This window comes from Pristiophorus japonicus, chromosome 24 (genome assembly GCF_044704955.1).
Source record: "Pristiophorus japonicus isolate sPriJap1 chromosome 24, sPriJap1.hap1, whole genome shotgun sequence".
NCBI classification, from domain to species: Eukaryota; Metazoa; Chordata; class Chondrichthyes; family Pristiophoridae; genus Pristiophorus; species Pristiophorus japonicus.
The window spans coordinates 2467813-2491841 of record NC_092000.1 but is presented as its reverse complement, the minus strand read 5'-3'; the positions used below and the strand labels follow the sequence as shown (position 1 = coordinate 2491841).

At 47.4% G+C, this 24029-nt stretch overlaps 1 protein-coding gene across 7 annotated transcripts in view; it reads right to left on the bottom strand.

Annotated features, from left to right (window-relative positions):
* Nucleotides 1–5466: 5466 nt before the first annotated feature.
* Nucleotides 5467–24029, bottom strand: part of LOC139237875 (hemicentin-1-like) — a 276696-nt gene continuing 258133 nt past the window's right edge. For 5 of the 7 annotated variants that reach the window (XM_070867122.1, XM_070867121.1, XM_070867120.1 and 2 more), the window contains exons 28-29: nt 21780–22070; nt 5467–6468 (exon numbers count right to left, since the gene is read on the bottom strand). In XM_070867122.1, coding sequence (XP_070723223.1) covers nt 6308–6468; nt 21780–22070 — 452 coding nt within the window. In that variant the 3' untranslated portion in view covers nt 5467–6307. Of the gene's footprint in view, nt 6469–8334; nt 9179–21779; nt 22071–24029 lie in introns of those variants that run through there. The other 2 variants (XM_070867118.1, XM_070867123.1) reach the window with 2 other exon arrangements.

Below are 24029 nucleotides of genomic sequence, written 5' to 3'. Positions count from 1 at the left end.
TGCTGTACCTTTATTGCACGCACCCCTAATTTCCTGTTTGATGCCCTCCCCAACATCACTACTACTGTTTGGAGGTCTGTACACAACTCCCACTAGCATTTTCTGTCCTTTGGTATTCCGCAGCTGCACCCATACAGATTCCACATAATCCAAGCTAATGTCCTTCCTTACTATTGCGTTAATTTCCTCTTTAACCATCACGCTATCCCTCCCCTCTCCTTTTCCTTTCTGTCTATCCTTCCTGAATGTTGAAGACCCCTGGATGTTGAGTTCCCAGCCTTGGTCACCCTGGAGCCATGTCTCCGTGATGACAATTATATCATATTCATTTATTGCTGCTTGTGCAGTTAATTTGTCCACCTTATTACGAATACTCCTCGCATTGAGAGACAGAGCCTTCAGGCTTGTCTTTTTAACACACTTTGCCATTTTGGAATTTTCTGTAATGTGGCCCTTTTTGATTTTTGCTTTGGGTTTCTCTGTCCTCCACATTTACTTTTCTTCTTTCTATGTTTTGCTTCTGCCCCCATTCTACTTCCCTCTGTCTCCCTGCATAGGTTCCCATCCCCCTGCCATATTAGTTGAACCCCTCCCCAACAGCACTAGCAAACACTCCCCCTAGGACATTGGTTCCGGTCCTGCCCAGGTGCAGACTGTTCGGTTTGTACTAGTTCCACCTCCCCCAGAACCAGTTCCAATGTCCCAGGAATTTGAATCCCTACCTTCTGCATCACTCCTCAAGCCACGTATTCATTTGAGCTATCCTGTGATTCCTACTGACTAGCACGTGGCATTGGTAGCAATCCTGAGATTAGTACCTTTGAGGTCCTACTTTTTAATTTAGCTCCTAGCTCCCTAAATTTGTCTTGTAGGACCTCATCCTGTTTTTTACCTAGATCGTTGTTTTTTTTACCTATATCGTTGGTGTGGAAGAAAGTACATCAGCATTCTCTCTTCACTTCCATTTCATAACATATTTCAATTTCTCCTTTCTCTTTAGGTATTCCTGTGCTCAGTCTCATTTCCCAAACCCCAGAAGGGCACATGGCCTGATTCCTGGCCTCTCAATATCCCTTTAATATGTTTGGTTGAAGCTGCTAACAGTGTTTATGGAGGAGGAGCTTGACTTTCTCTTCGTCCCTGGACTTCGGATGGAGACTCACTATGATATGATTCATGGGCAGGATTCCCTGCGTCTGAGTGCTCCATGAATTCTTCATTCATGGTTTTTAATCAAATACACATTTTATACAACTTAGCTTACGCACAGGAGCGGTTTTAGTGTCAACTGTTGTAATTCCTAACCAGGCTTATTTCACATCACAAAGGAGTTCCTCAGTATAAGAACATAAGAAATAGGAGCAGGAGTCGGCCATTTGACCCCTCGAGCCTGCTCCGCCATTTAATAAGATCATGGCTGATCTGATCATGGACTCAGCTCCACTTCCCTGCCTGCTCCCCATAACCCTTTATTCCCTTATCGCTCAAAAATCTGTCTATCTCCACCTTAAATATATTCAATGACCCAGCCTCCACTCTGGGGCAGAGAATTAGACAGATTTACAACCCTCTGAGAGAAGAAATTCCTCCTCATCGCAGTTTTTATGTATTTACTCGTTCTGTCCCAGTGTCAGCACATTTTCTTTCTGTTTGAGCAGCTTCTTTATGTTTCACACCTCTTCCCTTTCACTGTGTCAAGTGCCACCACCAGCCACTAATCGCTTGCATTCTGCAATTCTCTTCTCAAGTTCCTTTTACTTATCATCTGATTTCTTTCTTTCAAACCTATCTCCTTGAGTGTGCCTATGGTCACCTCCCCTAATGCCTAGCCCAGCTCGATCACCATCATTTCCCACAGTAAAGTTTGGGATGGTCAGTGAAAGGCAGTGTATAAATGTAAGTTGTTATAGAATAGAATCATAGAAAAGTTACAGCACAGAAGGAGACCATTCAGCCCGTCAAGTCTGTGATAGCTCTCTGCAAGAGTACTTCACCTAGTCCCGCTCCCCCGTCCTTTCCTGCACTACCTGCTTGGTCCTCCTTGTCTGTCTGGCTGTCACCCATTTCCTCTCTGCCTGCACACTCTTGCACTGCTTGAGCTCCTCCAGCCGACGATACTGCCTGCACGTGTGGTTGTCCAGGACATGGGAAGCGTCTTGGAGTTCCCACATGACAGAAGATGTGCATTCCATGGGACTGAGGTGCCCCGTCATGCCTCTACTTAATAGATTATTAACTACTCAAACCTTTAAAAAGAATAATCACCAGCTACTTACCAGTTTATTTTTTGTTCTATTCAGCTGCTCCTCCTCACCTCCTTACCTCGCTCCCTAATGCTCGCACTCCCGCCGGTCTCTTGGCCTACCTTTATCTCCGGCCGCTCCTCTCGCTCTCTCCTCCTTCCCACCTACACCGAATTCCCACTCTCCAAATTCCCAATTTAGCACCCTGTCTAGAAGCGCTCCATTTAGGATCACTCTATGCAGCGCACTCGTGTGTCGGCAAATACTGTTTACTTTTAACCTCTTAGGTTTGCCATTTTAACAGCTATTCTAATCTATGGCTTAATTAGAAACATTTTGTGTGTGTGTCTTTGTCCCAGCTTTCCTGTGAGTCCTTTCTAACTTTTCCAGAATTTTGGTTTAAAGGGATTTGGATCATCAGTCTTGTATTCCTACCTCCAATCTATGCTCCCTTTCAGCTTGGCTCCAGGTTGGAAACACGGGTTTGGTGATTTTATCCTATTCCCTGAAACCATATCATTTTTGTTTCATCGTTTTAGAGAAGGAAGAAGCAAACTGTTACCATGGCAACAGCTGTCACCCTTCAGGGTGAAGAGTAACTCCAGATTAGTGCTTTATCATGTGTTGTAGTGCGTCATACAGTATCAGACGGGAGTGAATCGTTCCCTTTTACCTGCTGTACTGTACATTTCGGTGGGGTCATGGCCCAGGAGCGGCGGGGTCGTGGCCCAGGAGCGGCGGGGTCGTGGCCCAGGAGCGGCGGGGTCGTGGCCCAGGAGCGGCGGAGTCATGGCCCAGTAGTCGCGGGGTTGTGGCCCAGGAGCGGCGGAGTCGTGGCCCAATCTTCGCGGGGTCATGGCCCAATAGTCGCGGGGTCGTGGTCCAGGAGCGGCGGAGTCGTGGCCCAGGAGCGGCGGAGTCGTGGCCCAATAGTCGCGGGGTTGTGGCCCAGGAGCAGCGGAGTCGTGGCCCAATCGTCGAGGGGTCGTGGCCCAGGAGCGGCAGGGTCGTGGCCCAGGAGCGGCGGGGTCGTGACCCAGGAGCGGCGGGGTCGTGACCCAGGAGCGGCGGGGTCGTGGCCCAATCGTCGTGGGGTTGTGGCCCAGGAGCGGCGGAGTCATGGCCCAGGAGCGGCGGAGTCATGGCCCAGGAGCGGCGGGGTCGTGGTCCAATCGTCGCGGGGTTGTGGCCCAGGAGCGGCGGGGTCGTGGCCCAATCGTCGCGGGGTTGTGGCCCAGGAGCGGCGGAGTCATGGCCCAGGAGCGACGGGGTCGTGGCCCAGGAGCAGCGCAGCATATAACGACAGCGGGGTCAGGGCCCAGGGATGGCGCAGCAGAGCTTGGCCTTCCGTCACCTTGGTTAACCCTTGCCACTGCCTTGCTCTGTCAAACCCGTGTGGTGGCTGGTGTGAAACGGCCACTCCATGTTAAAAGAATCCACGCACAGGCATCTTTCACCCTTCAAGATGTAGCTCGGGATCTGGAATGTCAGGTCTCTCATTGAAACACCAGTGAACTCATCTTTTTTTTGGTGTGGAAGCGGGTCATCCTTGACACGAGGGACTGCCTAATACTAATACTATACATTGTTGGTTGCTTTTACAAAATATGACCACTATAGGTAACTGACAAAAGTGATACTTTAGTGATAAAAGCTAACAATTTCCTTGTTTTATTTTGATTTATATTTTTCCTTTTTTACTTTCCTTTCTGTCATCCAATTTTTTTTAGCATAATGTAACACACAGAAATACACAACAATAATTTGTTCCGTGTTGCGACATACTTTTATTTTATATAAAATCATTGTTCAATCCTCCTCTTTTTGAGCTTAACAGCACCACGTAACTCATCCAAATTGAGAGAATGGGTCAGAAACCTGACTCCTCCTCTGTGCTTCTTAAAACAAGCTGCTTGGCAGTGTGCCAATGAGACCTGGTTTAGCGCACCCTTTGGGAAATTGCATGGTCTCCAACTTGGTGCCTTCATGGGTTAGAACAAATGAGTTTGATACCTCACCGTACATCAGTACAGTTACACTGCGAGAAACTCGCACCCTGCTGAATGGACAGCGACCCTGTATATAATAATCAGTTATAATATATGATCTTGACCCTGATTGGTAACTTGGAAGCCTATGTGATTGTTACCACAGTTAGCACAAAGAGGAGTTCTCATTTTATTGGGGCATGATGTGTAACTGAACACTCGTTACAGAAGGAATGTTGTGACTAGTGTCATTAGTGTCACACAAATGATAGTTCTCAGGCTATGATTACATTAGTGAAATGAATCAGTTTCACTGTCAGGTCTTCCCCTGAGAGTGATATCACCAACGAACTAAAAACACCTCCTGTAGTGATGTTAGTTTCAGTCACTGTACGTTCTGTGAGACCGGGGAAAGCATTTCTTATACAGTAAGAATACAATGAGAGGGAAGAGAGCTGGTCAGACGTATTTAGATCTCAGTGTTGCGATAATACAGAAATAAATGAGATAGGAGTCCTAGACAAGCTAACAGGTTTAAATAAATCCCCAGGATTAGATGGTATTCATCCCAGAGTGCTGAGACACTCGTGCGATTTGCAAGGCATTGACAATCATTATGAGAGAATCAGTGGACATCAGGAAGGTACCCTCAAAGCCTCCTTGATAAAGTGCAACATCCCCACTGGCACCTGAGAATCTCTGGCCCAAAACCGCCCTATGTGGAGGAAGAGCATCCGGGAGGGCGCTGAGCACCTCGAGTCTCGTCACCGAGTGCATGCAGAAAACAAGCGCAGGCAGCGGAAGGAGCGTGCGGCAAACCAGACTCCCCACCCACCCTTTCCCACCTGCGACAGAGACTGTAATTCCTGTATTAGACTGTATTAGACTGTACGGTCACCTGAGAACTCACTTTTAGAGCGGAAGCAAGTCTTTCTTGATTTCGAGGGCCTGCCTATGATGATTGATAGATTGGAAACAGGCAAATGCACTGCCCAGATTCAGACAGACAACTACAGCCCCATTAGTCTTTCTTATATTTTCTGTAAAATTCTGGATTCAATTCTCAGAAGTAAACTTGAGGTTTAGCTGTACAACAATAACTTAGTAAACAACAGTCAACACGGCCTTAGACAGGGAAGATCCTGCCTCAACAACCTCCTTGACTTCTCTGAGGAACTGCAACCCAGGTTGACTGTAGTTAACACTATAATGTTAGAGACTTCCAAAAGACAGAGTCCATGTCTGGCAGATGTCATTTAATATTGTTAAATGTAGTATTATGCAAGCGAAAGACAGACGTGCTTTACAGCTAATGAAAAACATTTTTGAAGTGAAGTCACTGTTGTAATGTAGGAAACACGGCAGCCAATTTGTGCACAGCAAGGTCCCACAAACAGCAATGTGATAATGACGAGGTAATGTGCTTTTAGGTGTTAGTTGAGGATAAATCATAGAATCATAGAAATCTATAGCACAGAAGGAGGCCATTCGGCCTGCACTCTCCTGCAAGTGGGTAGGGTGAACACAAAGCATGTGTACACTATGCAAGGTTGTGCACATAAGATTGTTGAGTAGGGGGAAGACCTAGTTATTATAGAACATTAATCTTTTAAGATTCACAACCAGTGCCAAGTGGCTACAGTGAAGGTAAATAGAGCATGAGGATGTATTTCCAGGACAATCCAATATAAAACAAATAACATTAAACTATTCTTGGTTAGGCGAAATTTAGAATACTACATCCAGTGTTGGTCCCCTGGTGAAATTGAGGTTCTGGAAAAATTCAGAGGCAGGCATTGACATCTGGGGCTTTTTACTCTAGAAATGACATCTTCCAGATGTCTCCCAGTTGTGCCAACCTGTCTGTATCTTCTTGAAGTCTTTTGCAACTTTGGTGGTTTAATGTGGTAGCAGAATATAGGAAGTTCCAGGTTATAGATACATTAGAAACAAGTATTACATTATATTGCCCTTTTACAAAATCCCTATTTATCCTTTACATGTGTCAGCTCTGCGAACATATTGTGCACATTGGTCTTTGTTGCATCTCCACAGATTATTCTGTTTTTACTCCTGTTATTTGAGCTTTCTCCTGTCTCCTGTTTCTCCTGTCTCCTGTGTCTCCTGTCTCCTGTGTCTCCTGCCGTTGATCACGGTAAATAACATAGCTGCAGCTACAATTGTTGCAGAGATCAGGCCGGTGACCATTGCTGCATGTCTTCTGGCTGAAGTTCGTCCTAGATCAAAGGAAAACAAGGAAATGGTTCATCAAATATCAAAGGCTATCATTGCTCTATTACATTGAATGGGAAATTCTGAATAAGTCTGCAGATTATGGATGACCTGCAACCTCCAGTCTCTCTCATGTTTCCGTCGTACATAGTGGGAAGCAACCAGAATTATTGCAGAGGAGGTAATCAATAATTACTTCATGGGGAATGCCAGGTGAGAGGTACGGTGTTTACCAACTATCTTCAAAGCACATGGTCAGTGCTGTGTATAGAGAAAGAGTCAGACTGAACACTGTGAGCTCAAAGTAAAGTGTGACCGTAGTCTTTTATTGCAGGTCTCCAGAGTGCCTCTCCAACCTGTGAAGCCTCCGTAAATACCTGTGCTCCCAAGGGATCATGGGATCCCTCGCTGTGCCACTGGTGTGAATGTTGGGGGATCAAAAAAGGTAGGGTCCAAGGTGGGTTGCTCAGGATCGTCCGTGAATCTGAGTTTGATTTGGTCCAAGTGTTTCCGGTGAATGAGTCCATTTGAAAGATTGACCCGAAACACCCTGCTCCCCTCTATGGCCACGACAGTGCCGGGAAGCCACTTGGGACCTTGTCCATAATTTAATATAAATGCAGGATCATTGATTTCAATCTCGCGTGACACATTTGCGCTATCATGGTATGCACTTTGTTGAAGCCGCCTGCTCTCTACCTGTTCATGTAGATCAGGGTGAACTAACGAGAGCCTTGTCTTAAGTGCTCTTTTCATGAGCAGTTCAGCAGGTGAGACCCCAGTGAGTGAGCGGGGTCTCGTGTGGTAGCTAAGCAGGACTCGGGATAGGCGAGTCTACAGGGAGCCTTCAGTTACCCTCTTCAAGCCTTGCTTGATGGTTTGCACTGCTTTCTCTGCCTGACCATTGGACGCTGGTTTAAACGGGGCAGATGTAACATGTTTGATCCCATTATGGGTCATGAATTCTTTGAACTCAGCACTGGTAAAACATGGCCCGTTGTCGCTCACCAGGACATCGGGTAAGCCGTGTGTGGCAAACATGGCCCGCAGGCTCTCAGTGGTGGCAGCGGATGTGCTAGCCGTCATAATCTCACATCCAATCCACTTGGACTACGCGTCGACAACCACAAGGAACATTTTACCCAAGAATGGGCCTGCATAGTCGACGTGTACCCTAGACCACAGTTTGGAGGGCCCAAGACCATAAACTTAGCAGCGCCTCCCGGGTACATTGCTTAACTGTGAGCATGTATTCATCTTTGAACGCAGAACTCTAAGTCCACATCGATACCGGGCCACCACACGTGGGATCTGGCTATCGCTTTCATCATTACGATGCCTGGGTGGGTACTGTGGAGGTCATTGATGAAGGTGTCTCTGCCCTTCTTGGGGACCACTACTCAATTGCCCCACAAAAGGCAGTCTGCCTGTATAGACATTTCGTCTTTGCGCGGCTGGAACGGCTTTATCTCTTCCTGCATTTCCACTGGGACACTGGACCAGCTCCCGTGAAACACACAGCTTTTGACTAGCGATAATAAGGGGTCCTGGCTTGTCCATGTTTTGATCTGCCGGGCAGTGACTGGTGATTGCTCACTCTCAAATGCTTCCATAACCATGGCTAGATCTGCGGGCTGCGCCATTTCCATCCCTGTGGTGGGCAATGGCAGCCTACTGAGAGCATCGGCGCAGTTTTCTGTGCCTGGCCTGTGGCAGATGACGTATTTGTATGCGGACAATGTGAGCACCCATCCCTGGATGCAGGCCGATGCGTTGGTATTTATCCCTTTACTCTCAGAAAACAGGATATAAGTGGCTTCTGGTCAGTTTCCAATTCGAATTTTATCCCAAACAGGTATTGATGCATTTTCTTTACCCCATAGACACATGCTAACGCTTCTTTTTCAATCATGCTGTAGGCTCTCTCAGCTTTAGACAGACTCCTGGATGCATAAGCAACCGGTTGCAGTTTCCCGAAATCATTAGCTTGTTGCAATACACACCCGACGCCACATCACATGCTAGTACCAAATGCTTACATGGATCATACAACACAAACAATGTGTTTGAGCATAACAATTTTCTCGCTTTTACAAAGGCATTTTCTTGGCTTTTGCCCCAAACCCATTCACCCCCTTTTCGTAGTAAGACATGCAGTGGTTCTAACAGTGTGCTGAGACCCGGTAAGAAGTTACCAAAGTAGTTCAAGAGTCCCAGAAACGACCGCAGCTCCGTCACGTTCTGTGGCCTCGGTGCATTCTCGATTTCCTCCCTCTTCGCATTGGTGGGCTTGATCCCGTCTGCCGCAATCCTACTTCCCAAGAACTCCACTTCAGGCACATGGAAAACGCACTTCGAGCGTTTTAACTGAGCCCCACATGGTTGAGTCAACTAAGAACCTCCTCCAGATTCTGTAGGTGCTCGACTGTGTTCCGACCCATGACCAAGATATTGTCCTGGAAGACCACAGTGTGTGGGACTGACTTCAGTAAACTTTCCATGTTTCTCTGGAATATCGCCACCGCTGATCGGATTCCAAATGGGCATCTGTTAGAAACAAAAAGGCCCTTGTGCGTGTTGATGCAGGTGAGAGCCTTTGATGATCCCTCCAGTTGCTGCGTCATGTTGGCTGAAGTCAGATCCAACTTCGTGAACGTCTTTCCTCCCGCCAGCGTTGTAAAGAAGTCGTCGACCTTTGGTAGTGTGGTATTGGTCCTGCAGGGAGAAACGATTGATAGTTACTTTGTAATCGCCACAGATTCTGACGGTGCCGTCTCCCTTGAGGACTGGGATAATAGGACTGGCCCACTTGCTGAACTCGATTGGTGAAATGATGCCCTCTCTTTGCAGCCAATCTAGCTCAATCTCTACCCTTTCTCTCATCATGTAAGGTACTGCTCTCGCCTTGTGATGGATGGGTCGCGTCCCCGGAATTAGGTGGTTCTGCACTTTTGCTCCTTGGAATTTCCCGTTGCCTGGTTCGAACAGCGAAGGAAATTTGTTTAAGATCTGGGCACATGAAATATCGTCAGCGGGTGATAGCGCTTGGACGTCGTTCCAGTGCCAGCGTATCTTACCCAGCCAGCTCCTGCCGAGCAGCGTGGGACCATCGCCCGGTACTACCCAGAGTGGTAGCTTGTGCACCGCTCCATCGTAGGAGACCTTTACGGTAGCACTGCCAATTACAGGAATCTGTTCTTTCGTGTAAGTTCTTAGTTTCGAGCGAACTAGAGACAAGACTTGACTTGAGACCTTGTTGCACCACAACCTTTCGAAATTCTTTTTGCCCATGATGGACTGGCCCGTGCCCGTGTCCAGCTCCATTGACACCGGGAGTCCATTTAGTTCAACATTCAGCATTATCGGGGGACAATTCATGGTGAATGTGTGCACCCCATGTACCTCTGCCTCCTCTATCTGAAGCTCTGGTTCGTCATGATCCTCCATGGATCTGTCCTCCTCTGCAACATGGTGGTTTGCAGGTTTAACAGGCTTAGCAGCTCGCCTGCACACTTGTTGGAAGTGTCCCATTGTTCCACAGCCCTTGCAAACGTACTCTTTGAATCAGCATGAATGGAAACGATGATCACCCCGCAACGCCAACAAGGTGTTAATGGCCTTGCATTCATCACCCTTGATGGTGGACTCGATTGAATCATCTACGGACGTGCAGCTGCAGGTATGTGTGACCTGCCTTGTACGTTATGATTTGAAAACAACATCACTTTGTTCACAGTACTTGAAGCAGCACTTGTGTGCTGAGAGATTTGCTTCGTATTGTCACTGGTGGCAATGAACGCCTGGGCTATCGCTATGGCCTTACTCAAGATTGGGGTCTTTACAGTCAAAAGTTTGCGAAGTATGGTTTCATGGCCAATGCCAAGTATGAAAAAGTCTCTGAGCATGTGCTCCAAATGTCCTTCAAATTCGCAATGTCCTGCAAGGCGTCTTAGCTCGGCGACATAACTCGCCACTTCCTGGCCTTCAGACCTTTTGTAGGTGTAGAACCGGTACCTCGCCATCAGAACGCTTTCCTTCAGGTTCAAATGCTCTCGGACCAGTGTGCACAAATCATCGTACGATTTCTCCGTGGGTTTCGCTGGAGTGAGCAGATTCTTCATGAGGCCATACGTTGGTGCCCCACGGACGGTGAGGGGGATCGCCCTTCGTTGGGCAGCGCTCTCTTCCCCATCTAGCTCATTGGCCACGAAGTATTGGTTGAGTCGCTCCAGAAAAGTTTCCCAATCATCTCCCTCCGAAAATTTCTCCAGGGTGGCTACTGTTCTCTAAATCTTTGGGTTCGCTATCTGTATCTCATCGCCAGTTGTTGTGCATGGAGAAAGAGTCAGACTGAACACTGAGCTCAAAGTAAAGTGTGACCGTAGTCTTTTACTGCAGGTCTCCAGAGTGCCTCTCTAACCTGTGAAGCCTCCTTAAATACCTGTGCTCCCAGGGGATTATGGGATCCCTTGGGACTCCAGGGGATGAGCCCTCTGGTGGCTGTACAGAGTAAATATAAGTCCACATATATAACAGTCAAGGCAGACATGACCCTTGCTCTCTGGACACAATCAGGCCTGCAGCCCCATTTACGCAATCTCAGAGGTAAAGACCAATGCTGTTGGGCTGCAAAGGTCCTAACTTTTCATTAAAGTAAATAACCCTCTCTCGCCCCTTGTTCTAGGTACATAGCAGCAGTGTTAGAGGCTTTTGAAGGGCGAACAGAATAGAGCTTGACATGGGGACTAAATCACACAATCAACTAAACCAGCATAGTGCTCAGAATTTATTTGGGAAAGTGGAAATTCTGTTTCATTCCTCAAAGGAATAATTATTCCCATTTTAAACTTTACCGAATTCCATATTTATTGGTAGCTGTACATTAATAAATTCCGCGGTGTTCTGATGGTGCATGGGAAACATGGAGGACTTCAGGAGAGCCAATCTCAACGTTGTTCCCGTTACTGGGGTCTTCCCACTCGAATGTAGCCGAGGGGTTTGCATTGGAGTCGCAGGTCATTGTAACCTCAGCATCTTTACTGATGTATACTGGAGACCCTGACACAGTTTTGTTATTTACTGACATGGTTATGGTTATGTCTTGTGGTTTATCTGGAAAATAAATTTAAAAAAAATAAGAATGTAGGAAAGTGTTTGGAGCAGCACAGCAATGGGACACAAGTTCAAGCTCATTGCCAGAGAGTTCCCAGTCCAGGCCGTGTCAATGTGGGACGCATTCCTCTGTTTGTACACACACCAAGGCCTAGAAATTCAATGGCACAAAACAGGCACCTAAGCATCCAATATGGTGCTGGAAGTGCGCACCCACCAGATTGGATCAGGCTGCTCATTAGTTGTTTAGGGCGCAGGCCAGAACTATTTAAAACAATGAATGTTAAGCACCTTGGGACGTTTTGCTATGTTAAATGCGCTATATAAATGTAAGTTGCTGTTGAATAAATTATTCAAATTCGGGTCTTATGCTTGTTGCAGCACCTTTTGTGATATTGGGCTGCCCCAGTACCAGATTGGTAGCAGCCACAACTCAAACCTCGTCCAGAGCATGGACAACACTGCCTGCAGCTGGAAAGGTCACCATGGCCCTTAACTTTTATGCCACAGGCTTCTATCGGGTTGCAGCAGGTGACATCAGTGATATCTGACTCATTTTAATGAGGTCCCAGCATGAATTTAATTCTGCCTGGGTTCCAGTGACCAGTCGCATGCAGTGTGCATCCTCTGCTCCCTGCACATCCTGCCTCCTGCACATCCTGTCTCTCAGATAGTGCATCAAATTCCAATATATCCCCGCATGCAAAAGGGGGACGGAGGGTCCACAAGGCACAGATTCCTTACTCAGTGTATGTTTCCCCCAAACAACGCCCTGCTTTCCAAGCTGAACTCAAGGATGCTCATTCCCACAAACCTCTCGCCGCTCCCGGCTGTGAGTTCCGTGTTGCAGCACAAGCTTAAGTACCCAGCGCTTCTCCACTTCTCTACAGCATTCCCATCAACAAAGCCCTTAAGCCACTTTACCCACCTGCAATAGAGCTGCAGGGCGGTACCATTTTCCCCCTCTACTTCCATGCCAACTAATGGTTGATGGTCCGGGGTCAGTAAACACATTCCCCCCACCTCCCGCACACTGAAGGACATCTCAGGGCCAACACCTCCTCTACCCACTGAAAGCGCTTTCTGGACTGGGTCCTTTCCCTCACTAGTGTAATCCTCATCACTGTCACTTCCCCTGCTGATGTATTACAATCTATGGCACAGTGTCCTCACACTGCCCTGTCCTGCAACCTCTGCATCTGAACATCCTTGGTAATGGAAAGAGCCACTGCAAAGTAGGCCGTGAAGAAACTAATTCAGTTTGTTTAGGAGTAAGAGGAGAGTTGGTAGAAGTGAGTTGATTGTTCATTGAGCTCCATTTGAAATATAAAGTCTCAGTAATCTTTTGTAACCAAAGTGATGCTACTGAACAGGACACAGAGGGTGGCATTCCGTTGTTTAACAATAGAGGGGTCGAAATTGCTCCTTTCTATAAGAGCTCGTGACCGACTCAAAGAGGCAGACACAGGTTGGTTTGGACTCACCGCCTAGTCGGCACGGAGTCGGCGACATTTCATAAATTGCCCTCCATTTTTTTTCCGGCAATGCTCGTCACCGCGCTGCCCATGTTGCTGCCCCGTCGGGCACGCATCGACCCCACCACCGACTGGCAGTGACACCTTTCCACCCCGAGTGGATCGGCTGCCACTCGTTGTCCCCGACAGCTTTCCCCTGCGGGAAGCTGCCTATGGCTGGCCGGCGCGTCTGTCCTTAAAAGGGAGTGCGTTCTGCCGTGGCCGCCATTTTATCCTAATAATCCGCCGACTCCGAAGTCGGCCCGAAAATGGCGCCTGCGGGTTCGGCCGGGCCTCCCTCTTGGGTACCGACGCTGGCCCGGTCGAAACTCTCCCTGGTGGGCCAAACTAAACTGCAGAGTTCACAGCGGCACTCCCCTTTAACTGAAGGGGAGGGACGTTGTGACGCATCAGCGCGATGTGGCACGTCCGCGTCGTGGTGATGTCATCAATGGTCCGCTGACGTCGTCAGCACGGTACTGATGACGCCGACCGATTTCCACCCCGAACATCGCATGGAAGAAAAAAATTGAAAAAGCTGAATTTCGATCTACCTTCCCCTCCTTCCTCATCTGAATGCTGTCCCTTGGTGACAACATCAGTAGACAAGAAGTCAGCTTCCACACGCATACTGACGACATCAAACTCTACCTCTCCGCCACCTCTTGCGATCCCTCCACTGCCTCTGTGTTGTCAGATTGCATGTCCTATATCTAGTCCTGGATGAGTCACAAGTTTCATTAAAAACCGGTTAGATCCAAGTCATCATCTTCGGCCCCCACTACAAATTCCTTACACTTGTCACTGATTCTACCCTGCTCCCTGTCTCAGGCTGACCCAGATTGATCACGTCCTTGGCATCCTATTTAACCCCGAGCTGAGGTCTGACCCCATATTCTCTTCATCACAAAGATCCACATACTTTCACCTCTATAACATTGTCTGCTCCGCCCCTTCCTCAGTCTATCGGTTGCTAAAAAGCTAATCTATGCCTTTGACATTTTCAGACATGTCTATTCACAATGTTCTTGTGGCCGGACTCCAATACTCCGTAACCTTCAACTCTTTCACAATTCTACTGCCCGTAGAATTTTTCTTTATCTTTTTTCTTGTTCTTAGCAGTAAGAAACCTTTGGCATTGTTGCCAAATTAAGTAATTTAAGGGTTAAGTCAAGCAGGAGAGCCCAGACCCGCTTCATGCTCCTCCTGTCCAAAAATCTATCTATCTCAGCCTTGAATATACTCAGGGATTCAGCATCTATAGCCCTTTAGGGAATTCCAAAGATTCCTGTAAACCCCTCTACCTTTTCACCTCCGTCTCCTCCTTTATGGCTCTCCTTAAAATGCACCTCTTTGACCAAGCTTTTGTTCACCTCTTGTAATAGCTCCTTCTTTGGCTCGGTAGCCATCGTCTTTGATTACCCCTCTGTGAAGCACCATGGGACATTTTTCTATATAACTGAAAGTTGTTATTGGCCACGAATTTTCACAGAGCTTCTCCCATTCCGCCATCTTACCGATCAGAATGAGCTAGAAAGCCCGTTTGTGCCGCACTTTCACTAAATTATGGCGGTGGAGTGCCATAATGATGTACCATGGAATGATTCACAAAACGTTCCCAAAAATCTAGAGCTTCTTTCAAAATAAATGTGAAGACTTTACAGTTAGGTTAATAAGTGCTGTGAGTAGCGCCTTATCCTGTAATCAGACATTTCCCTCAATAAGGACAATACAAACAGTAATAGTTTGGTGATTTCTCCTTCAACAATCACCAATTCATTTTTGGCTAAACTTGTTTGTAATTGTTGTAATCCCATGAAGTTATTATTTCACAGTTATTGCTGACATTATTTAAAGGGACATTTTCCTCAAGTTCAATTCCATCTGAGATCAGTAGATTGTTCTGTACTACATATCTTCCACTTTTATGGACGGTGCAATACCAGTATAGGAGCAGAGCTACTGGTAGCACCACCACAATGAATACTAATATTCCAATGACTGCTTCTACGTTTCCTGTGAAAACATTCATAAAAATACAAATCATTGATTTATTTCGGGGCAATACATTTATTATGAAACTCGTGATAATTTCCAAAATCCATAGTTTATTTGCAAGGAAATTTTTCATAGAATCTCTAGATTACTTACTCATACACTCCTTGTCGCTCTAATACCTTTAATTTATTTATTGCTTATTTCCATTCTCCTCCACTGTCTCTGATTTGTCACCCTGCTTGCCTGACATCCAGTATTGGATGAGCAGGAATTTCCTGCAACAAAATATTGGAAAGACCAAAGCCATTGTCTTCAGTCCCCACCACAAACTCCGATCCCTAGCCACCGACTTATCCCTCTTCCATCCCTATGAGGCTGAACCAATGGCGTCTTATTTGACCCTAAGCTGAGCTTCCAACCCCACATCCTCTTTGTTATGTATTTAACCCTTTGCAACCAGGGGGCCTACCTGTTGGAGTCCCAAGGAATCCCAGCATCCCTTTGGAGCACTGTATATAAGCAGGCCACCCACGAGGTACCTGCACTCTGGAGTCTTATTAAAGGAACTAAGGTCACACTTGCTCATTGTTCACAGTACTCAGTTTCATCTTTTATTATGAGTGTATCAATTGGCGACGAGGTAACAAACAACCACGCGAAAATGCAAAGAACAGTTGGTATCCTGGAGAAGTTCTCAGAAGGGGACGATTGGGAGGCCTTCGTGGAGAGATTCGACCAATACTTCGTGGCCAACGAGCTGGAAGGGGACGAGAACGGTGCCAAACGAAAGGCGATCCTCCTTATTGTCTGTGGGGCAACAACCTATGGCCTCATGAAGAATCTTCTAGCTCCGGTAAAACCAACAACTAAATCCTGTGAAGAATTGTGTACGCTGGTCCGGGAGCACCTAAATCCTAAGGAAAGCGTTTTGATGGCGAGATATCAGTTCTACACGTGTCAATGGTCGGAGAGCCAGCAAGTGGCGTGCTATGTCGCCGAACCAAGGCACCTCTCAGGACATTGCAAATTTGAGGGATTCCTAGAACAAGTGCTTAGAGACTTTTTTGTACTGGACATTGGCCATGAGGCAATCCTTTGCAAACTGTTGACTGTTGAAACTCCAAATCTGAGCAAAGGCATAACGATAGCCCAGGCATTTATGTCCACCAGCGACAACACCAAACAGATTTCGCAGAATAAAGAGGTTTCGGGCAGTACTGTGCACAAAGTAACGTCGTTTTCGAGCAGGAATATACATGGCAGAACGTACACGCCGGCTGCTGCTGCACAATCACAGATGACCCAAAGTCCACATTAATCGTTAATGCGAGGCAGTTAACACCTAGTTGGCGTTGTGGAGGTGATCATCGGGCCCATCAATGCCACTTCAAGCACTATGCGTGCAACGACTGCAGAACAATCGGACACCTCCAGCGAATGTGCAGCCGAGCTGCAAACCCTGCAAACCACCACGTTGCAGAGGAAGTTCGATCCACTGTGGATCAGGCTGAATTGGAGACTCGTACCGAGGAGGCAGAAGTGTACGGGGTACACACATTCACCACGAAATGTCCATCAATAATGTTGAAAGCTGGACTGAACGGAATTCCAGTATCTATGAAACTGGACATGGGTGTGAGTCAGTCCATAATGAGTAAAAAGGCCTTCGACAGGCTGTGGTGCAACAAGGCACACAGGCCCAAGCTCAGCTCCATTCACACCAAATTAAGGACTTACACCAAGGAACTAATACCTGTAATTGACAGTGCAGAAGTCAAAGTCTCCTATGGTGGAGCAGTACACAAACTCCCGCTGTGGATCGTGCCAGGGAATGGCCCCACACTGTTTGGCAGAAGCTGTCTGGGGAAAATCCGCTGGAACTGGAACGACATCCGAGCGCTTTCGTCCGTCGGCGATGCCTCATATGCCCAGATTCTGAGCAGATTTCCATCGTTGTTCGAGCAGGCATTGGAAGCTCGGGGATGAAAGTACAGATCCATTTGGTTCCTGGTACAGGCCCCCCCACCACAAGGCACGGGCGGTACCATATATAATGCGTGAGAAAGTGGAAATTGAGCTGGACAGGCTGCAGCGAGAAGGCATCATCGCGCCGATGGAATTCAACGAGTGGGCCAGTCTGATTGTCCCATAACTTAGAGGACGGTACGGTCAGTATTTGTGGGGACTATAAAGTAACGATTAACCGTTTCTCGTTGCAGGACCAGTACCCGCTACCCAAGGCAGACGACCTATTTGCGACCCTGGCTGGAGGAAAGACGTTCACCAAGTTGGACCTGACCTCGGCCTACATGACGCAGGAGCTGGAGGAGTCTTCGAAAGGCCTCACCTGCATCAATACTCACAAAGGTCTGTTCATCTATAACAGATGCCCAATAGGGATTTGGTCGGCCACGGCAATCTTCCAATGGAACATGGAGAGCCTGCTAAAGTCGATTTCTCTCACCGTGGTTTTCCAGGACGACACACTGGTTGGGACACCATTGAGCACTTGAAGAATCTGGAAGAGGTTCTTAGTCGTTTGGGTCGCGTGGGGTTCAGGTTGAAACGCCCGAAATGTGTTTTCCTAGCACCGGAGGTTGAGTTCTTGGGAAGAAGAATCGCAGCAAACGGCATCAGACCCACCGACGCCAAGACGGAGGCCATCAAGAACGCGCCGAGACCACAGAACGTGATGGAGCTGTGGTCGTTCCTGGGACTCCTTAACTATTTTGATAATTTCTTACCTGGGTTAAGCACCCAGCCAGAACCCCTACATGTGCTACTGCACAAGGGAGACGACTGGGTATGGGGGAATTCACAAGAGGCTGCCTTTGAGAAAGCCAGAAATATGTTGTTTTCAAACAAACTGCTTGTCCTGTATAACCCTTGTAAACAATTAGTACTAGCTTGCGATGTGTCGTCATACGGGGTCGGGTGTGTGTTACAACAGGCTAACGAATCGGGGATTTTGCAACCGGTCGCTTATGTGTCCAGGAGTTTGTCCAAGGCCGAAAGGGCCTACAGCATAATTGAAAAAGAGGCTTTGGCGTGCGTTTACGGGGTAAAGAAAAATGCACTAGTACTTGTTTGGTCTCAAGTTTGAGCTAGAAATTGACCACAAGCCGCTCATATCGCTGTTCTCTGAGAGCAAAGGGATTAACATCAATGCCTCTGCCCGCATCCGAAGATGGATGCTCACGCTGTCGGCATGCAACTATGTAATCCGCCACAGACCAGGCACAGAGAACCACGCTGATGCTCTCAGTCGGCTGCCATTGCCCACCACCGGGGTGGAAATGGCACAGCCTGCGGACTTGCTTATGGTAATGGATGCATTCGAAAATGAAAAGTCACCCGTTACGGCCTGCCAGATCAGGACCTGGACCGGCCAGGGTCCTTTACTGTCCTTGGTAAAAAAAACTGTGTCCTCCATGGGAGCTGATCCAGCGTCCCAGCAGAGATGCAGGAGACGATTAAGCCATTCCACAGGCGCAAAGACGAAATGTCCCTGCAGGCGGACTGTCTGTATGGGGTAATCGCGTGGTCTTGTCCAAGCAAGGCAGAAATGTGTTCATTTGTGAACTGCACAGCACCCACCCAGGCATTGTAATGATGAAAGCCATAGCCACATCCCAAATGTGGTGGCCCGGCATCGACTCAGAATTAGAGTCATGCGTGCACCAGTGCAACACTTGCTCTCAGCTGAGGAATGCACCCAGAGAGGCACCGCTATGTTTGTGGTCGTGGCCCTCCACGTCGTGGTCGAGGATCCACGTGGACTATGCGGGCCCATTTCTAGGCAAAATGTTTTTGGTTGTCATGGATGCTTACTCAAAATGGATTCAATGTGCAATAATGTCTGTAACATGTCCACGGCTAGCATTGAAAGCCTACGAGCCATGTTTGCCATGCACGGCCTGCCTGATATCCTAGTCAGCGACAATGGGCCGTGTTTCACCAGGGCTGAATTCAAGGAATTCATGACCCGCAACGTCACATCTGCCCCGTTCAAGCCCGCATCCAACGGCCAGGCAGAACGGGCAGTTCAGACCATCAAGCAAAGCTTGAAACGCGTGTCGGAAGGCTCCCTGCAGACCCGACTGTCCCGAGTGCTGCTCAGCTACCGCACCAGACCCCACTCACTCACCGGAGTTCCCCCAGCTGAGCTGCTCATGAAATGGGTGCTCAAAACAAGGCTCTCTCTTGTCCACCCTGATCTCCATGATCACGTGGAGGGCAGGCGGCATCAACAAAGTGTGTACCATGACCACGCAAATTTGTCACACGATATTGAGGTCAATGACCCTGTGTTTGTACTCAATTATGGACATGGTCCCAAATGGCTCGCTGGCAAGGACATAGGCAAAGAGGGGAGAGAGGTGGGTAGGGTGTTTCAGGTCAAATTGGCCAATGGACTAACGTGCAGAAAACACTTGGACTAAATCAAATTGTGGTACACCAACAGCTACAAACAACCCGAAGAAGACACCACCAACTTTGACCCTCCAACACACACACAAGTGGCCACTGACATCATGGTTGACCACGAAGCTGAACTTACCATCCCCAGCAGCCCGGCAAGGCCGGCTGCCCAACAGCCCAATGAAGAACTAACCAACTCACCCACACCCGCATTTGTACCGAGACGATCGACAAGGGAACGAAAAGCTCCAGATCGTCAATAAATGTACTATTAACTTTACGAGGGAGTGATGTTATGTATTTAACCCCTTGCAACCTGTATCACACCACCACCAGAGGGCCCACCTGTTGGAGTCCCAAGGGATCCCAGCATCCCTTGGGAGCACTGTATATCAGCAGGCCACCCACGAGGTACCTGTGTAAATTCCCGGATTCTTTTACTTCAATCTGGTTCAGTAAAATTACTGAGTCGAATACCTCTTGTGCTTTGAACAAAGCAGTCTTTATTACCGGCCAGTAAGACCTATCAGACAGAAGATATACTCTCTGGATAGAGCGTACACACTCCCTACGGATAGGTGAAGTTACATCGTAAAGCGTTAACAGTTATACAGTTTAGAAATCAGATAACAAAATAAAAATGGATTGACAGTCTAACTCAGCCACTCATTAGTCAATCTATATGAGATGTTCTTCTTGAAAGCTCAAGCATTGCCTCTAAATGTTTCAATCTAATGGTGTGACTATTAACTGAGACCTTGCAATTCTGCAGATGTATTTCATGTTACAATTATATATTATTGGCAGGATTAGTGACTTGAAACCTTGAGACAGACTGTTAGCTATGCTGATGTTGCACTATTTGCAATCTGACATTCTCCCAGCTATTCTTCCATGGCTTATACATTTTCATATATCCCGTTTACTTTACTGTCCTTAATTCCATATATTCTGTTCAGATATCCACACCTGCACTCTGGAGTCTTATTAAAAAAACTAAGATCACACTTACTCATTGCTCACGGTACTCAGTTTCATCCTTTATTGTGAGTGTATCACTCTCTATCACCAAGACGGCCTACTTCCACCTCCATAACATCGCCCGTTTCTGCCCCTGCCTCTGCTCATCTGCTGCTGCAACCCTCATCCATGTCTTTGTTGCCTCTAGACTCGACTATTCCAATGCTCTCCTGGCCGATCTCCCACCTTGCACCCTCCGTAAACTTCAACTCCTTCAAAACTCTGCTGCCCATTTCCTAACTTGCACCAGTTCACCCCTCACTTCTGTACTTGCTGACCTACATTGGCTCCCGGTCCAGCAACAACTCAATCTTAAGATTCTCATCTGTGTTTTCAGTTCCCTCATGGCCTCGTCCCTCCCTATCTCTGTAATCTCCTCCAGCCCTACAACCCTCCAAGATCTCTGCGCTCCTCCAATTCTGACCTCTTGAGCATCCCCAATTTTAATTGCTCTATCATTGGCAGCTGCGCCTTCAGCTGCTTAGGCCCTAAGCTCTGGAATCCCCTCACTAAACCTCTCCAACTCTCTACCTCTCTCGTCTCCTTTTAAGACGTCCCGTAAAACCGATCTCTTTGACCAAGCTTTTGGTCACCTGTCCTAATATGTGGCTCAGTGTCAAATAATTTTTGATAATTGGTCCTGTGAAGCATCTTGGGGTACTGTCAAAGGCACCGTTTTTCGGATAAGATGTTAAACCAAGGCCTCGTCTGCTCTCTCGGGTGGACATAAAAGATCCCATGGTACTAGTTCAAAGAAGAGCAGGAGAATTATCCTCGGTGTCCTGGCCAATATTTATCCCTCAAAAACCTCAACAACAACTTATATTAATATAGGGCCTTTAATGTAATAAAATATCCCAAGGCGCCTCACAGGAGGATTATAAGACACAAATTTGACACCGAGCCACTAAGGAGAAATGAGGGCTGGTGACCAAAAGCCTGGTCACTGTTAGAATTGTCGCTCAGTCATGTGAGGCAGCTCACTGAGCTGCCAACACTCTGCACCATGGACTGGCAGCGTGTGGATTCACAGCTGCCACTCCCCTCCTGCCCAGTTATTGCCCAGGCAGTCTGAGCAAACACAGAGCAGGAGTAAGGTACTTCTCCACACAAAGAGACACCAGTGGAAGGGAGTGTCACTCTGGGCCACTCGTACCGATGTCCCAGAGGTAACAGAAATGCTGCTTCAGTCCTCAAAGGGTCAATTGTTTCTCCTTTTTTATCAATTGTGACCAAGATTACAAACTGACCTGCGCCGACTCTGAGGTCCACGTCTCTCTCTTCAGTTCCATATCTGTTGCTAGCGGTACATTTATAAATTCCGTGATGTTCTGATGTTGCATGGGGAATACGGAGGACTTCAGGAGGGCCAGTCTCAACGTTGTTCCCGTTACTGGGGTCTTCCCACTCGAATGTAGCCGAGGGGTTTGCATTGGAGTCGCAGGTCATTATAACCTCATCGCCTTTACTGACTGATACTGGAGACCCTGAGACAGATTTGTTATTTACTGACATGGTTATGGTTGTGTTTCGTGGTTTATCTGGAAAAGAGAAAATTGCCAATATAAGTAGGCCTGCACACCCACGGGATCGCTGACACGGTGACACGGCACCACATCAGTGCTTTGATTAGCTGGATGCCCAAACTTAGCCACATATTGTGCTCTCATCCATCTTCCAACAGCCAGTTCAGAACAGCTGTCTTCCCTACAGTTGGATTGGAGTTCAGAGACTGCAACTGTCTGGAATTTACGTGAGTCTTTCTTCTTCTTTATATCAATAGGATATATTTATCTACGCTATGTTAAAATCACTATGTGGGTTTCAATATAGCATTTCAAGTTACATTGAAAGCTCCTATGTCAGCCACTGGCAATGGGAAAGCCCATAGAAGCACTGTCAACAGTTACATGAGGTACCACTCATGCCTGTAGTTGGCACTATGATTGGCATTTATGACAGGGAAGGCCTGTCATGTGATGGTACATCAGTCATTGAAAGTTGGCATGCAAGTACAGCAGGCGGTGAAGAAGGCAAATGGCATGTTGGCCTTCATAGCGAGGGGATTTGAGTATAGGAGCAGGGAGGTCTTAATGCAGTTGTACAGGGCCTTGGTGAGGCCTCACCTGGAATATTGTGTTCAGTTTTGGTCTCCTAATCTGAGGAAGGACGTTCTTGCTATTGAGGGAGTGCAGCAAAGGTTCACCAGACTGATTCCCGGGATGGCAGGACTGACATATGAGGAGAGACTGGATCGACTAGGCCTGTATTCACTGGAGTTTAGAACACTGAGAGGGGATCTCATAGAAACATATAAAATTCTGACGGGACTGGACAGGTTAGATGCAGGAAGAATGTTCCCGATGTTGAGGAATCCAGAACCAGGGGTCACAGTCTAAGGATAAAGGATAAGCTATTTAGGACCGAGATGAGGAGAAACTTCTTCACTCAGAGAGTTGTTAACGTCTGGAATTCCCTACCGCAGAGAGTTGTTGATGCCAGTTCGTTAGATATATTCAAGAGGGAGTTAGATATGGCCCTGACGGCTAAAGGGATCAAGGGGTATGGAGAGAAAGCAGGAAAGGGGTACTGAGGTGAATGATCAGCCATGATCTTATTGAATGGTGGTGCAGACTCAAAGGGCCGAATGGCCTACTCCTGCACCTATTTTCTATGTTTCTATGCTCGTGCCAAACCCAGCCGTGCAACTGTTTTCTTGCTATGAAGACAGCCGTGTGTAAGCATGCAGCTCTATTACAGATCCATTGGGTGGCAATACACAGTAACGGTCGATATGAAAAATCTCTCACTGCATTCAGAAGCAGCCTTTTAAAACCTCCATGCCCTGTGGCCATTCTCCCAAATCTGCCTCTGAATCCCCACCCGAAAGAAATTGAGCATCCCAGGAGTATTATAAGACAAAAATTTGATACCGAGCTGCATAAGAAGAAATTAGACCTGATGATGCAAAAGCTTGGTCAAAGAGGTAGGTTTTAAGAGAGAAGAGAGAAGTAGAGAGGCGGAGACGATTTGGGAGGGCGTTCCAGAGCTTAGGACCTTCAGATGAATGTTCAGCGATTATAAACCCTCAGTGTATGTTTCCCCAGACAGTTCAGAACAGCTGTCTTCTGCGGGGAAAGCAAAGTTCTGGGTGTTGCTTTTCACAAACCTCTATGTGATTCTTATTCACTCAATAGCTGATCCAGCACCACTCTGAGAATGGAGAAAGCTGGTCTTTGGTGAAATGGTTAATTTCTCTGCTCAAAGAGGAGTTTCCCAGATCTCTAGCTCGATGGACCTATTGAACCCTCTTGCCAGTGTATCTTAGACCTTTTCAAAAGGTCAAATAACAGAAGAATGTTGAAGAGAAACAGATCATCAGTTAGCGTTAGCTACTCATTGTTCACGACTGTGGGTTTATGTACCAGCATCTCCGTTGAAAATGCTTTTCCAGAATTCCCCTCCTCCCATTAAATATCTCTCACATGACAGCAGCCCAG